We start from the raw sequence: 15091 nt of genomic DNA, 5'->3' as shown, positions 1-15091 counted from the left end.
AGCTCGCAGTGTTTTCAACCTCTGCCGCCTCAATATAGGAGTACACGAGCACATAAACATAATTTCTAGAACTGCTCTGTGTCACTTCATGTGCATTTTACTTATTTTGAGAAAACTATCATCATATCATATACAAAGAGACAGCAGTTTAAAAAAACACCAATGTTTCAGGAGTTTATTACACAGAACACGTCACATGCTAGATAACTGTATTTAAGTTGATGTATATGCTTTTATTTATTATTCTTTAATTTTCACAAATTTAGAAAAGTAATCAAAAAGTACTCAAAAGTAATTAGTTACATTACTTTAATAAAGTAATTGAAAAAGTTACACTACTATTACATTTTAAACAGGGTAACTTGTAATCTGTAACCTATTACATTTCCAAAGTAACCTTCCCAACACTGTCAATAATATATGCACATTTATGATAAAATGTCATCACGCAATGACATCATAACGTCATTTAGCAACAAATCAATCTGCCTTTAGCAACTTCCCCAATTAGTTGGCAAAACTGGCACCAATGAGATTCGATTGAAAGAAACACTTCTGTTTGCAAAGCATCAGCTCCTTTTTAATTCCTTCTTCTGTGGTGGGTTATAAACCGTTAACAAATCAGTATTTAACCAGTGATTAAAAACCAATATCTGTATGCACCATGTACTGTACATGTGGAAGAATTAACAATAAAGCTGACTTGACAATATAAAACATCACATCAACTGATAATTGAGTATTATCAGAGTATCCATTATTTAATATAAAAATAAAAAAGGACATACAGCGGTATATTTTAAAGAAATTTATTCCCATACACAAAACGTGAAATACATTAAGTTCTATATTGAGATCCTCACAAGTTATAATAAAAGAACATTTCTTGTTTCATTCACATTTATACTTTTTCATCATTCTGTTGCTCAGTGGAGCTCCAGTCACTAAAACAAATTCCTCGTATGTGTAAACATACAATAAAGCTCATTCTGATTCGGATTCAAGTAATGGTTAAAACTTTACAATCTGTGTCTTAATTACATATTTACAAATGGATGTAAATTGTAGCGTGTTAACAGCAGTGTTGGGAAAGTTACTTTTAAAAGTAGTGCATTACAATATTGCGTTACTTCCTTAAAAAGTAACTAATTGCGTTACTTAGTTACTTTTTATTAAAAGTAATGCATTACATTACTTTTGCGTTACTTATGGGCTGGGCTTACTTGTTTGTTTTTATTATAAAAAGTTATATTTTTGGCAAATGTAAAAGCCCTTTCGCAACAAAATCCTCAGATTGAAGGAAATGTAAATTCAAGTCTGTACAGTAGAACACAGAAGAAGAAAGTTCAGCAATAAATGTTAGTTTATCTTGTGTAATTTTTGCTTATTAGTATGGTTGAATTGGATCAAAGGTCAGCAGCAAATTGGTTAATGTTATTAAATATATAAAGGATATTTGTATTTAACATTTAATTATATTGTAGCTTTGACTCATATTCCGAGTTGCTTTTAACTGTTTTTATTAATTTTGAAGAAAACTAAATTAAGATTTTCTTTGTGTGTGAGATTAATTAATGCATGTTCACATTAATTCTAAAACTAAAAGTAACATCTTACTCCCGATTTCACTCAAAAAGTGCACTTTACAAGTTACTTGAAAAAAGTAATCCAATTACGTAATTCGAGTTACTTGTAATGAGTTACCCCCAACACTGGTTAACAATAAAACACAAAAAACAACATACAAATCATAAAGTTATTCCCAAGAGCGGTAGCAAAGATCAGACGCATTACGGCCACATGAGTCTGTTTTGTTGAATCTGGTCCTCAGCTGCTGGTTGGCGTGCGAGGGGTTGGTTTCTTGGAGGAGTTCTCCAGCACCCATGGGTGCTCCAAGACGCTCTGGATGGGGAGCCGGTGCATGGGGTTGTGCTTCAGCAGTCTGCTGATCAGGTCTCGGCTGCCCTCGCTCACGTGAGCCGGATACGTGAACTCAACCTGGAGAGAAACAGACATGGGACGTGTGAACACGTGAATCAATCAAGACAACAGTGAAAGCCTACGAGACATGACGACCAGAGGTGGGTAGAGTACCCAAAAACTGTACTCAAGTAAAAGTAAGAGTACTTCTAGAAATATTTACTCAAGTAAAAGTAAAAGTACTAGTCTTGAATAGTTACTCGAGTAAGAGTAAAAGAGTATCGGGAAAAAAAATCTACTCAAGTAGTTAGTTACTAGTTACTTTGGGTCATATATACTGAGCCTATTTTTATTTAGATATATAGATAAAATGTATGTAATGTATGTGTGCGTGTATAAATGTATATATTTCATCAGCCTTTACTCCAATTTATGTAATTTATTATAAAACCCTGTCTGTTTACTTAAGTAACAGATATAGGTGTCATGCCATAACATATTTTTAATACGGCTGACTTTATATTAAATGTGAATTTAACATTGAAAGTTAATGTGATATAAATATTGCTACTAATCTTTCATTGTTCAGAAAGAGAGCAAATAACATTTACATTATTAAAGATAATTTTCACTGACAGTCTAGATTTCAATCACTCTCAGAAACTCCCATTAAAATCACTGAAACTGTGAAATCAATATCTTAATTAAAGATTCGTACACACATCTGCACTTTGTTGTTTCTGACGAGAGAATTCGCCAGAAAGAGGTATTCAGTCAGGAGCGAGTGAAGGAAGCACCGGCATTTCAGCGATGACTCATCTGAACGCCTCTGATTGGCCAATGCTTTAATAAGCTCAACAGAATCATGTGTGATTGGTTATAATGCGCAGCGCTGTAAAAACACATCTATCTCTTGACTCCCCTCTGTTATAAGCCACACTCGTACAACAAACTAATGTCACAGTGGTATCGTGTACTGTAATCGAATGTAGCCCAAGTTATTACCTGTTGAACAGTAGACAGCACACGCGGTGTTCATCTTATAAGGATCTCCATCGCTAGCAAATAATAGCCTTTGCAGATTTGCTTTCTATTCAGTGCAGTTCTATAGCCACGTTTTCAACGCTGCTGATGTTAAACGTTACAACTCCGAGTGAACCGCTTCAGACGCTCAGCGCGTGAGATATAATAAATAACATTTATTGCATTAAGATAAAGTAACGAGAGGAGCGTCGCCCACAGTAACGAAAATTTACTCAAGTAAGAGTATAAAGTACCCATCTTTAAATATACTCCGAAAAGTATTAGTTACCCCAAAAAATTACTCAAGTAAATGTAACGAAGTAAATGTAACTCGTTACTACCCACCTCTGATGACGACACATTCACATCAGACAGACTCAAGATTATGTGCAAAGCTAGTGGAAGTTTTTGAAGATTTCACTTACTCTAGAAATCTTGCGGTACGTTTCGTCATGGCTCTTTGTTTCGAAAGGTGGGTGGCCAACCAGAAACTCATAGCAGAGCACTCCTAGACTCCACAGATCCACTTTCTCGTCATGCGTTTTGCCTTCAATCATCTCTGGAGGAAGATAGTCCAGCGTACCGCACAGCGTCGACCTCCTGACAGACACATGATAAAACACACATTAACCAGAATCCAACACGCAAATACTGACAATATGCTGCACTTCAATGATAAATTAAACAAACACTGACAAGAACAACACCAAAGTTATGATTCTTCAAGTAGAGGACTGACCTGGAGGAGGGTGTGTGGACGGACCATCCGAAGTCTGCGATCTTCAGCTCTCCGTTGGCCCCCAACAGGAGGTTTTCAGGTTTGATGTCTCTGTGAATCACGTTCTTTGAGTGGCAGTAGCTCAGAGCATCTGCAAGCTCCATTATGTACTGCAAACAGACATTATTATGAGATGTTATCAGTCTTAATGTATTAATCATGAGCATTCAAACACACAGCGCTCAGTGGTTTCTGACCGTGGCACTCCGCTGGTCATCGAACGTCCCGCAGCGCTGGAGCTCTCCATACAGCTCTCCTTTAGGAGCGAACTCCAGGATCAGATAAACACGCGCCGCGTCGTGGAAATAACCGTAGAGACGCAGGATATTGGGATGTCTGAAAGGAGACAGCGAGTTTACTTCACAACACACACAGATCTCACTTTCTGAAAGCATGTGGTCCAATAAAGTAAAACATTTAGATAAAGCATATTTATTCTTTTTGGCCAAACAAAAATCAGTATGGATGTAAAGATTAACCGTGATCCGGTTGCAAATCGATTCAAATGTGTGACGATTCAATTCAGTTGAGATGCTAAACAGATTGTGATTCAATTAGGGGAGGAGTTTATATGAATGTATCTGAGTCTGAGGGGAACTTACTGTCTTTAGAAAAGTATAGATGGTATTTTTTCTTTTCATCTTGCCTCTGTATGATGCATATTAAAGTTCATAAGTGCAGCGCTGCTTTGTTTACAGCGGTAACCAAGGAAACACTGTATCACGTGCTTTGTTTACAGCGGTAACCAAGGAAACACTGTATCACTGCTGTTCATAAGTTCAGGTGCTTTGTTTACAGTGGTAACCAAGGAAACGCTTTCGGTTTCATACAGATATTTTTATGTACAGTTTCACAAAACTGAAGTCCAACCATTCTGTTTTTGCTTGAAATTTTATCTTATTTAGATTAAAAACTGCTCCTGTTGAATACATGCAGCGTCTTTGTTTGGATCATGATTATAATTCAGTGGTTGCCTCTCATTTTAAAATGGAAAGACCAGACAAAGCCTTATTTTGTTTATATGATGAGATTTTTTTTTTATTTGTCACTTATTTGATTTGGAACTTGTTTTGAAAGTTCAACTTAGTTTTTTTATTTACATTATACTTAAATTTTGTCATTTAGCAGATGATTAGATCCAAAGCGACTTAAAAATGAAGACAATAGAAACAAACAAAACCAACAAAAGAGAAATAATATGCAAGTGCTTTAGAAGTATATTATTATAGTGTTATATTTCAATTTCATAAAGAAACGTGCAGCATTTCATCCAAGCAATAATAAAAGGAGATTTAATTTATAATTTGTCTTAAATCTCATTTTGTAAAAAAAAAAAAAAAAAAAAAACTGAATCGAATCAAATCATGAGTTGAGTGAATCGTTACATCCCTAAAAATCAGCAGCCTAAAACATTTACATTGTGGTCTTTTTCTAAACTGTTGAACATTAAAAACAATTAAACAGTAATGAAATGAAACAAAAAATAATCAATTTAGCTAATTAAGTAAATACAACCAAACAAAACTTAAAATATAAATGTAAAATAGCACTGCATAGTTTTCTTCTAATAAATAAAACAGATTAATTCTTAAAAGTTACAAAAGTTACGCAGGGAAGATCAATAAATTATTTTTCTCTTTTGTTCTTTAACATTAATGACAGACAGAAACAGGTTTATTAGGCTGCGGTCATGTTAAGACCGAACGCACGGAACGCAAATTAGTTTTGTTTTTTTACCGTTCACATTCACAAAACCGACTGGTTACGAGGATTCTGACATAATTTTGTGCGTTTGAACCAACTCTACTCAGCGCTGAAGTTAGCAAATACTCCTAGATTCAGTTTGATGAGAAACGAGTCTAACGAGTGATAAAAGCTTGCAGCTGGTACCGGAGATGTGACTGGATCTCCACTTCTCTCCGCAGCTGGTGCTCCACTCCAGCTTTCTCCAGCTGAGTTTTGAACAGGACTTTAAGTGCCAGGATGAACTTGGTCTGACGTTCCCTTGCCAGATACACACTCCCAAACTTGCCTTTGCCCAGAGCTCTTCCGATGTCGAAATTCTCTAAACTCCACGCTTTCCTAGAGAACAGACACATCAGATTATAATTCTCATCACCCATCGCCTGTGATTTCACGCACCAGCTCAGACGTGTTTTTTGGAAATAGAGCGAAAACAGGAACTTGAGTCTAAAATCTAAGTCAAATCTAAGTCACCCTTGCAGTTGTACTGGTATTTGGAGAAAAAAAAAAAACTACTGTTTGTGATATTAACTAAATCAGTCAAAAGTCATATTTTCCCCTTTATCCTGGATTCTGTGGGATTCTAAATGTGTTTTAATAAACTAAATCACGCAGTGAAAGAGTGAACTCTAAATGCACACACGCAGTACAGTGACATACTCGAATGTCAAATCATATCGTTTAAACAATTATCGTATACGACATATCACCTCTATACGTAAAAGAAGAAAAACTCTTTAAAAGATATGGACTGCGTTTTAAATTGATAGTTTAATAAAATAATCACTTAAATGTGTATTTCGAGTGTTTTCTTTCCACTAGTCTGGAAGATGACATGTTATGGAAGCAAAATAGACCAATAATGTTTCTCCCTCATATTAAAATGGCTTTGAGGTGCACTTTTAAGTGTGAATACTTCAATTAACATGATAGAAAATCTAAACTGTAGATGACTTACTTGGCATTACTGGATGTTCCAGCGGAAGGAGTTTCTGGAAAGCAACATAAAGAGTGATTATGATGTTCTCAGAGTGACGTAGTGTTAGAAGATCAGAAGTGGCTCTTACGCTGAAGTCTGTTCTGTTTGCTGGGTTCAGGAGATTTTGTTGCCTGAGGTTTGCTCTGTGTTGGTGTCTTGAGTGGATCTGGATTGAGGTTCTGGTCTCCGGGACGTGTGGGTTTCACAGGAACAGGGACTCCGATGGGCTTGCGCTGGATGCGCTGCGGTCCGTGTGCCGAGCCGAGAACATGCGTGTTCGACGTCAACACGGGCTTCTGAGCGCTCTGGGTCACCGGAACTCTCTTGGGTCCACCAGCAGAAACCTGCAGAACAGGAACACAACATACATGCATCAAAAACAGCTACATGCATGTGTTTCAGAAAGAGAAACAAATCACGGTAATAACTATACTACAGATGAATGTGGATAAGAGCATCTGCTGAGACAATACACCATTTACTCGCAGTAAACCCAGATCTGAACGTGATATTTAGCATTCCCTTAATCTAAATACAGAGAGGAGAGATGGAAAGAGGAAAGCTAGGAGTATTAATACAAACGCCACTTTAACCAGGATGAAAAAAAGAGAGATATCTTCAAATTAAATTTTAAAAAAGAGCTGAAAACAACGGTTTAAAGAGAAAACTTTCAAATGATTTTGATAGCTAGACAATTGCAAAAAATAAAAATATAATTTTAATTATACACATGTAATGTGATGGCACAGGAAATAGTATATTAAATATAATATTATTTAAATATTCAAATTTTGATTTCGGTTAATAGACGATTGCAAAACATATATAAACACACAATATGTTGACATCTGGAGAATAAATACACAAGTTTATAACAATATAGTCTCAAATACCTTCTCGTTCTCAGGAGGTTGGATCTTCAGGCCTTTGCTCGATTTGTTTCTTGCAGCAGTTTCCATATTCTGAGTTTAAACGACATATTATTTGATTAAATATAATAAACGCATCTCACACACACATAGACACACAAAACACCTTAACCACATCATTAACTAAACTACAATAACATTCTGACTAATAAAGAACAAATGTAAGGATTGAGGCCCTGACGCACGACGGCACCCGTTCAGAATTACGTTCCCATCGAAACGCATGTTGATAATTCAAATCTATTAAAACAACGAACCTTTTAAAATGAAAAGCTTTAAAGAAATGACAGTGTCAATAATGAAGCGTTTAACGTTAGTCGTTTCCACAGCAGAAATCCTCCTCAAATCCGACGGAAACACGACTATTTCCACCTCGCCGTTTTAATAACCTGTAACCATTCGATAAACCAGCCGTGTGTGCGTTTTAATAATGAATAAAAAAAACAATAATAATATATATGTATTTATTTCTGTTTATTCCTGAAGAGGATGAAGCGCTCCTCCTCTGCGGCAGCGGAACTGGCCTGTTTAATTTCAAATATCCCACTTTTAAATACCTTTAAAAATTATCAGATTTTTGATTGGTCAGATGGAGCTGTAAAACTGGAATCCTATTGGTTGCTGGAGAATTCGTCATGTGACGCAAGCAAAGCCGGGGGAAAAAGTATCGTTGTAGAGCGGAAATGACCAGCAGGTGGCGCTAAAGATCATCACACACATTTGAGTCTTTATTATATCATATTTTTATATGACCATCAGATCAGAGTAGCCATAACTACTAATAAAACTAGATTCAGGAGCGTGAGCCAAAAGTTAATGTTGCACTGTATCCAACTATATTACATTAAAATATATGACATTTAAAAATTAATATTAAATGTAATTTTTAAAAATCAACGTTCAAAAGTTGAACACAAATATAATATATATATATATTCTGCTTATCAAGGCATTTATTTTATCCAAAAAAAAAATGATTTGTTAAATATTATTGCAATTTAAAATAACTGTTTTAATATGCTTTTAATATATATTTCTCTGTATTTTCAGCATCATTACTCCAGTCTTCAGTGTCACATGATCTTCAGAAATCATTCTAATATGATGATTTATCAGTGCTGGAAACATGTTTTAAGGGTTAATACCTTTCTGGAACCTTCGATACTTTTTCAAGATTCTTTGATGAATGAAAAGTTAAAAAAGAGTATTTATTTAAAATATAAATATTTTCTAACAATGTGAGTCTTTACAGTCACTTTTTATCAATTTAACACATCCTTGCTGAATAAAAGTATTAATTTCTTTCAAAAATAGAAAGAAAAAAATCAGCTGACCCCATATTTTTAACAGTACCGATTTCTATTTTAAGTGAATGCTTTTTTTTTTTAACTTTTTATTCATCAAAGAATCTTGAAAAAAGCATCAGAGTGCAGTGTACATGGATACAACATATACTGTTATAAAATACTTATATTGAAATTATAGATCAAACATAATTCAGAAGGATTGGTCTTTGCAGAAAGAAGCTGCATGTTTCTGCTATCAATTTTTTTAATTATTCAATTAATTCTACAACACACAAATCTCTCTCAACTCCGCCTGTTGTTTTGTCTCTAATATTTTTTTCTATTTTCAAAGTCTTCCAAAACAGTTAATGAAATATGACAAAATTAGTTTGACCAGAATTGATTCATAATACATTTACATGTTAGTTTTAAAGGGTCAAGATTCTTATAATAAATAAAAGAAAACACATAGATAGATTAAAAATACAGAGTGCTTGTGTTAGAGGCTCTGTTTATTGAAGTTCACAACTAATATTTATTTTAGTTTCTTAACAAGACATCTCGTAATTTATCTCAAAATTGGTAAAGCGTCTTTAAAGCAAGTAAATACGACCCTATTTAGGTACCATTATAAACAAAGCAGCATGTATGAATTCGTATGATTCTTCATTTCAACATTTGTAAGCAGTTTTGGCTGTGTTCGGAGAACAAATGAAGAACAGAGATCAGTACCGGCCAACTCTAAAACACTACAGACATTATTTCAACCTTTGCACCAAGTTGTTTTGTTTGATATAATACTAAATATGCCAGTAACAAACATCATTTCAGTATAAATAAGTTGTTTAAATGCAGTCGTTTTATTTTAGTTCGTCACAATATTCCAGCTCAAGTAAACCAAACACACAGATCTTCTGAGAAGTAAAAACAGGTTTCTAAATAAATAAATAAATAGAATGTATTTCATCCTCCTCAAACACACATTTCACCTCACGCCTGGATCCAGCGTCCCTGTTGTTCACTACTGAATATATAAACATTATATGAAACATTCCTGATGATGCTGGTCATGTGACGTTCTGTCGTTTCCTACACCATCATCTCTTCAGTGCTCAGCGTTTCTGAAGAATCATCTGCGATGATCCTCCAAATCTACTCTGGATATGTTTGTTCCCTTCCTTGCCGCTTGGATTAAGTGTTACTAGTATAATAATAGTAATAAAGATAAGTTATAATATTCCTAACAGTTTTCAAGTGTGTTGAACAGCTGCGTCCTCTGACTGTAAGAGTCCCGTGAAACAGAGCTGAATGGTTTGGCATACGTTCCTCTTCCATCATGACATCAGAGAGCATGGGTCTGTCCCATTATACTGATTCATTAAAACTGTGTTTGAGGGTTTGTTGTGAATGAGCGCTCCACTGCCGCTTCATGTTCTTCGGGTTGTGTGTCACCAGCGGTCGAGACCGACTCTCCGCCGCCGGACGTCCCGTCAGCTTCTAATGTAGACGCTCGGATGCGCAGGACGCCGGGAATGAAGTTCCACCATTGGAGAACGATGTGTAAAGAGCGGCGACAGAGAGGAAGAGAGGAGCGGTCAGTTCTCGGTGACGGCGGCGGCAGCCATCGGTGTCCTCAGGGTTCCTCTGGCTGTGATGGCCAGCTCCTCGATCTCGGTGTTCAGACGTCTGATCACCCACTCCATCGCCTCACGACCCTGCGCACACACATTCACCCTCAGACTGAGCGGAGCATCTTTTAGACATACTTTTTACACAATAAACATCCATTTGGTGGATCTGAAGCAGAACGGTCAGTGATTGGTGGAGTGTGTTGGGGTTAGCTGACCTTTCCTGCGTTGCTGGAGATGGTGGAGGCCATGAGTCCCTCCAGATAGCTGCTGAGACTGACACCCTTCACAGAGATGATGGCCTCCTGCGTGAGCATGGTCCTGCGGGAACATCAGCAGATACACATCATTACACCAGCAGCTCATGGAGAAACTCAAACTCAGGTCAGATCAGATCAGAAAGCGTGAGGAATCTTACTTCTCCGGGTCGTCTGGGTGCGGTCGGTAAACTAGCCGCTCGTCCACAGACACGATGTTAGTGAAGCTGATCTACGGTGAGAAAACCAGAGCATGATGGGAATTACACTTTCAGAGTATGCTGTTTATAACATTACATAAACCAACACACTCCCAGCAATCCCAGAATGCAACTCTATTATGCAGAGACAGGTCTCGTCTCATTCCAGATGATACTCTATCACACGAACTCAAAGTTCTTGATTTATGAAGACTATACTGCTTTGTGATGGCCAGAGGATGAAGAACAGGGATGTGTGAGAGAAGGAGCAAACTCTCAGTGTATGAATCACATGGCACGAGTGATGATGAATGTCATGCGCTGATGTGTACAGACACAATAAATGATATCACTTACATTAGTGGACTGAAGCTCAAAGGTTTTCTCTTTGGGATTGACTACAGAGTGCTCCTGGATGTACGTACATGACCGCGCATTGCCCATGATCTGTGGGAAAACAAAACAACAGCTTGATGAATAAACCATGTTGAACAGCACAAACAGAGAAAGGAATCTGAAGGCATTTTTGAGTTTTAGTCAACTTAATAAACCTGAACTCAAAACAGAAGTAGATAAACTAATTAACCCAGCAACATTACCTTGAGCTATACTAGCACTGACTCTATTTACAGAACATTACTCTAAGCCTGAAGAGCAGCATGTGAACATGATTCAGATCTCATTCATTTCTCAAAAAGACGCCACTATGGTGATCGTTTCCAACAACAAGAAAACTCTAAATGAATTCAACAGAACGGAACAGTGAGTTCATTTACAGGCCGGACGGGTTTGATTCTTTAAATACTTTCGGAGACTAATTACAGCAAACATTAATCAAATATGATGAGGGAAAAGAAACCGTAATCTCAAAGTCTTGAGTGCAGTTCAGCTATGAAACAATCAGAAACATCCTTCATTATTATCTAGTGAGATGTGTTTGCTCTCTCAGAGTTATTAGTATTTAAAGAGTGTAACATTGTAACATTGAAACATGCGTTTTCTGTGAAGCTGCTTGTATTGTGTGAAGTGCTAAATAAATAAACTTGAAGGCCTGGAATTCAAAAATCTCATGAACTGGATTTCCACCATTCCTCATTATTGCGGAGTCAGTGAAGTACTAATAACATACTGACTGGAGCTCTAGGACTCATAATGGAAAGTTCTGGTCCCATGATAACCTCCGACAGTCTGAATGAATGCGACGGCTCAAGGACGACCGGATGACTCAGGTCACAGCGGGACACTTGATTCAGAAACCAGACACCAGGACGACATGTGCGGACGAATAACCAGACCCATATAACCATTCAGTGAAGAACTGAAGCTACAGCCGCTGGGAATCACAGCAGGAAGAGCTGAAGTTTTCCCATAGCTAGGACAGGAACATCTCAAATCAGCAGGACTGAACTCGGAGTTCATTCAGTGTTCGGCAGGTCTAGCTTTGGCTCAATGTTTTCCACCAAACGTGACGAGAACAAAGAGCTACTGAGAGCTCCTTACGCTTTAGAGATTAATGTCAGCTGCTTGCTTTAATTCCATCAAACATGTAATTTAATCAAACAAGCAATCAGATTAGTCTCTTATCTAGAAGAAAAGCAGGAGTCTGTACCGATCGCACGATGGACGGCAGACCCCATTCAGTGCTGAGAAGACGTTTGCTGTGAAGCCGTCCCTGCTGGTCCACATTACGGTCCAAGACGTCCACGCCAAACACGCTGGGGTTCATGGGGTTCGGGTACTTCTGCATGGCAGCTTTGGTCACGGTTTCCCACGGATGGCTGTGAGAGACACAAACAGAAACGTTAGCATTGCGGGAGCCAAAGACATTGTGGGACATTCAGGGTCTTTTATTAGAGCTGAAGCGCAATATGACGGTGTTACATAATGCACCCATAATGAACCATAACATGATTACTGAGGAGCCGGTTAAAGCCATCACGAGCCACGTTACGTCTGCGATGTGACCACAGGACATTACGAGCCATTCATTCACTGACAGATCAGAAACAGGAAGAGCTTTGATGAACATCTGATTCAACCACTGCTTTAAATCACAACCACAAAAACACTTCTTTAACTTCTTTAAGAAATGCAAAGTGAAACCGTTTGAAAGAACTAAAATGTCAAAAAGACATTGAAAAAACTTCTGATGATAGTCTGCTTTCAACATTAAGAATGCATAACGTGTGCATCGGTGTCAAAAGGACACCTCGATTTAACCCTTAAGTTATGTTAATGTTATCAGATTAGACTAAAACTCACTGACTTGGCTCACACGTTAGAACGACTTCACAAAAATATTTTGTGTACTTTTTGGGGATTTTTTCCGCCACCTTGTTACACTTGAGGTGCTCCTGTTCAAAAATTACCAGCCTACAAAAATTGCTTGTGAATTTCATATTATCCAGTATTAATACCAAATATTGGGGTTGATTATAGGCCTTATTGATCTGAGCTCAAACTTTATTTTCTGAGAGAATACTGCCAAAATTATCCACACAAAAAAGAAAAAAAAGTTTCCTCTCAGAATATTATCAGACCATATTGAACTTAAATGGTTCATACAGAATTCTTTAAAGCTTTATATTTGGTACAAATTACAGTCAACTATAAATATTTTGATTTTCTCAGGTTTTTTTTCATTGATTTCATGCATACAGACTTCTGCATGCACACAAGAAAATGTTTTCCGTGCCCTTGAGAAACACATGCACACAGGAATATTTTTCTCACTTACACATATTTTCTAGTCTAATATACTATAACCTAATTCATTTGTGCACCACTGCCATCTTACTATGAAGAAAATGAGAGAATGGATGCACATGAATTAACAGAGAAACGTGGTTTTCCTCAGTGTAGTAACTCTAATATCAAGGCCTAGTGTGCAATTTACAGCCTTTGAGGCAGCAGAGAAACCATGACATGAGATGGCCTGACGCTGTGTGCATTTAATGTGCAATTATTTTTCCATACTCTGTTTTCTTTTTTCCATACTTTTCCACACTTGGAAATAAAATCATACCATACTTTTCCAGACTGCGCAGGAGCTCTGACATAAACAGCTGAACTCCTGCATTCCGACATACGGTTGCCTGGGAGACCGTCAGCGGGTCACATGACGCGTGACGTGTAACGGGAGGTGCATGTAGGGAAAAGGTCGCGCGCACTCGCAGTCAAGGAGAGTTATGCAATGGAACGTGGGGTCAGAGTTCACGCATTCCTTCACCACAGTAGTGTCCTACTGACCCAGAGCAAACTGACACCTCTGTAGAGTACTTAGGACTGAAACTGATGAAATCCAACCTTTATTCCACACAAACTGAAAAGAGGATCCAAATCTGTGAAGCTAAACTCACTAACAATTATCTGTCATTCTTTACGAGTCTATGGGTGCCGGTTAGATTGTGTAACTAACCCGCTAATTACTCACAATTGCTTATCTCATTCATTCAGCAAACACTGAGTATTTTAACTGTAGTATTTAGTTATAACTATTAATCTTTAGTGATTAATCTTCAGTTTTGTCGATTAAAGTCATTCACTGCACATTCTGACTGACTGTATTAGCATGCAAGTAACGTAACGTTTGTCACTAAATCAACTTTTACATTCCTAACACTTTTGGTACCATGATGTTACCTCATTAGAACCGGATAAATACCGTAAAGATTGAAAAAACAACATATTTTTACTAAGCTGACAGGAAGCCGTTGGACGCATTGGCGCGCCTTTCCCTCAGACACACTAAACCCGCTCACGTGACCACTCCAACGCAATAAACCGACAAACAAGACCTTCACTCACTTGAAAACGTGTTCTGACGTCCAGATCTTCATGGTTCTCGTTGTATTATAGATGTTTAATGCGCGAGCGCTGTTCGGTGACACTCTGCCGCTTCCGCTGTTTGTTCGAGAGAACACCGACGCACAGGCCCCGCCCACCATTACGCACGTACTAGCGCAGGAGGTGGCTCGACCAATCAGAGCCGCGGAATCTGAATGGAAAAATCTCCCGGCCGGAGAATGTGCGCACTAATGGAACAGCCATTAAAGTTCAGTACGAGAGTATTACATGATAGAGAGCGTTGCGTCAGGTGTTTCTAGAGCACATAATGTACAGGTAATTAAAGCGTAAAGGTTACACCGCCTCATTTCTCTCGCAGAGCTCGAGGTCATTCATTCATTCATCACGTGACATGAGAAGGTCACTTTTAGTTTTTAGTTTCAACAAAGTCGTACCCCATACATATACGTAGTCTACAAGTTCACATGAAACGTAAATTTAGTCTTTGTTTCCCGACCTTTGACTGCTAGTGATGGTGAACAGACATAAAGCACGAGCATGT

General features: G+C 37.7%; 2 protein-coding genes across 5 annotated transcripts in view; both read right to left on the bottom strand.

Moving 5' to 3' along the window:
• LOC132151479 (PRELI domain containing protein 3B-like) overlaps positions 1 to 14707 on the bottom strand; it is a 401075-nt gene extending 386368 nt beyond the window's left edge. For 2 of the 3 annotated variants that reach the window (XR_009436411.1, XR_009436412.1), the window contains exons 1-6: positions 14551 to 14707; positions 12353 to 12521; positions 11101 to 11190; positions 10705 to 10775; positions 10505 to 10607; positions 9940 to 10373 (exon numbers count right to left, since the gene is read on the bottom strand). Coding sequence is in view for 1 of the 3 variants with exons in the window: in XM_059559590.1 (XP_059415573.1) it covers positions 10254 to 10373; positions 10505 to 10607; positions 10705 to 10775; positions 11101 to 11190; positions 12353 to 12521; positions 14551 to 14690 (693 nt within the window). In the remaining 2 variants the exon portion in view is untranslated. Of the gene's footprint in view, positions 1 to 9603; positions 10374 to 10504; positions 10608 to 10704; positions 10776 to 11100; positions 11191 to 12352; positions 12522 to 14550 lie in introns of those variants that run through there. The other variant, XM_059559590.1, reaches the window with a different exon arrangement.
• On the bottom strand, positions 1504 to 7895 carry LOC132151470 (aurora kinase C-like). Of its 2 annotated transcripts, none has more exons than XM_059559577.1 (9): positions 7630 to 7894; positions 7337 to 7405; positions 6532 to 6787; positions 6423 to 6456; positions 5612 to 5803; positions 3919 to 4057; positions 3683 to 3831; positions 3369 to 3543; positions 1504 to 1998 (listed from the first exon to the last, which is right to left on the bottom strand). In XM_059559577.1, exons 2-9 carry the CDS (start codon positions 7400 to 7402, stop codon positions 1828 to 1830), a joined length of 1182 nt encoding a protein of 393 aa, XP_059415560.1. In that variant the 5' UTR covers positions 7403 to 7405; positions 7630 to 7894; the 3' UTR covers positions 1504 to 1827. The 2 variants fall into 2 exon arrangements, 1 of the variants encoding a protein (XP_059415560.1); XR_009436407.1 differs by having other exon boundaries at positions 1959 to 2059; positions 3285 to 3543; positions 7630 to 7895.
• Positions 14708 to 15091: the final 384 nt, after the last annotated feature.

Source organism: Carassius carassius, chromosome 10, assembly GCF_963082965.1.
Source record: "Carassius carassius chromosome 10, fCarCar2.1, whole genome shotgun sequence".
Taxonomy (NCBI): domain Eukaryota; kingdom Metazoa; phylum Chordata; class Actinopteri; order Cypriniformes; family Cyprinidae; genus Carassius; species Carassius carassius.
The sequence above is the reverse complement of the archived record's forward strand: the minus strand, read 5'-3'. Positions and strand labels throughout refer to the sequence as shown.

Coding starts and splice junctions, on each gene's coding strand:
- LOC132151470 (XM_059559577.1), bottom strand. CDS start 7,402: ATGGAAACTGCTGCAAGAAACAAATCGAGCAAAGGCCTGAAGATCCAA. Junction 6,788..7,336: donor AACCTCCTGAGAACGAGAAG/GTATTTGAGACT, acceptor CCTGTTCTGCAG/GTTTCTGCTGGTGGACCCAA. Junction 6,457..6,531: donor CAAACAGAACAGACTTCAGC/GTAAGAGCCACT, acceptor GTTGCTTTCCAG/AAACTCCTTCCGCTGGAACA.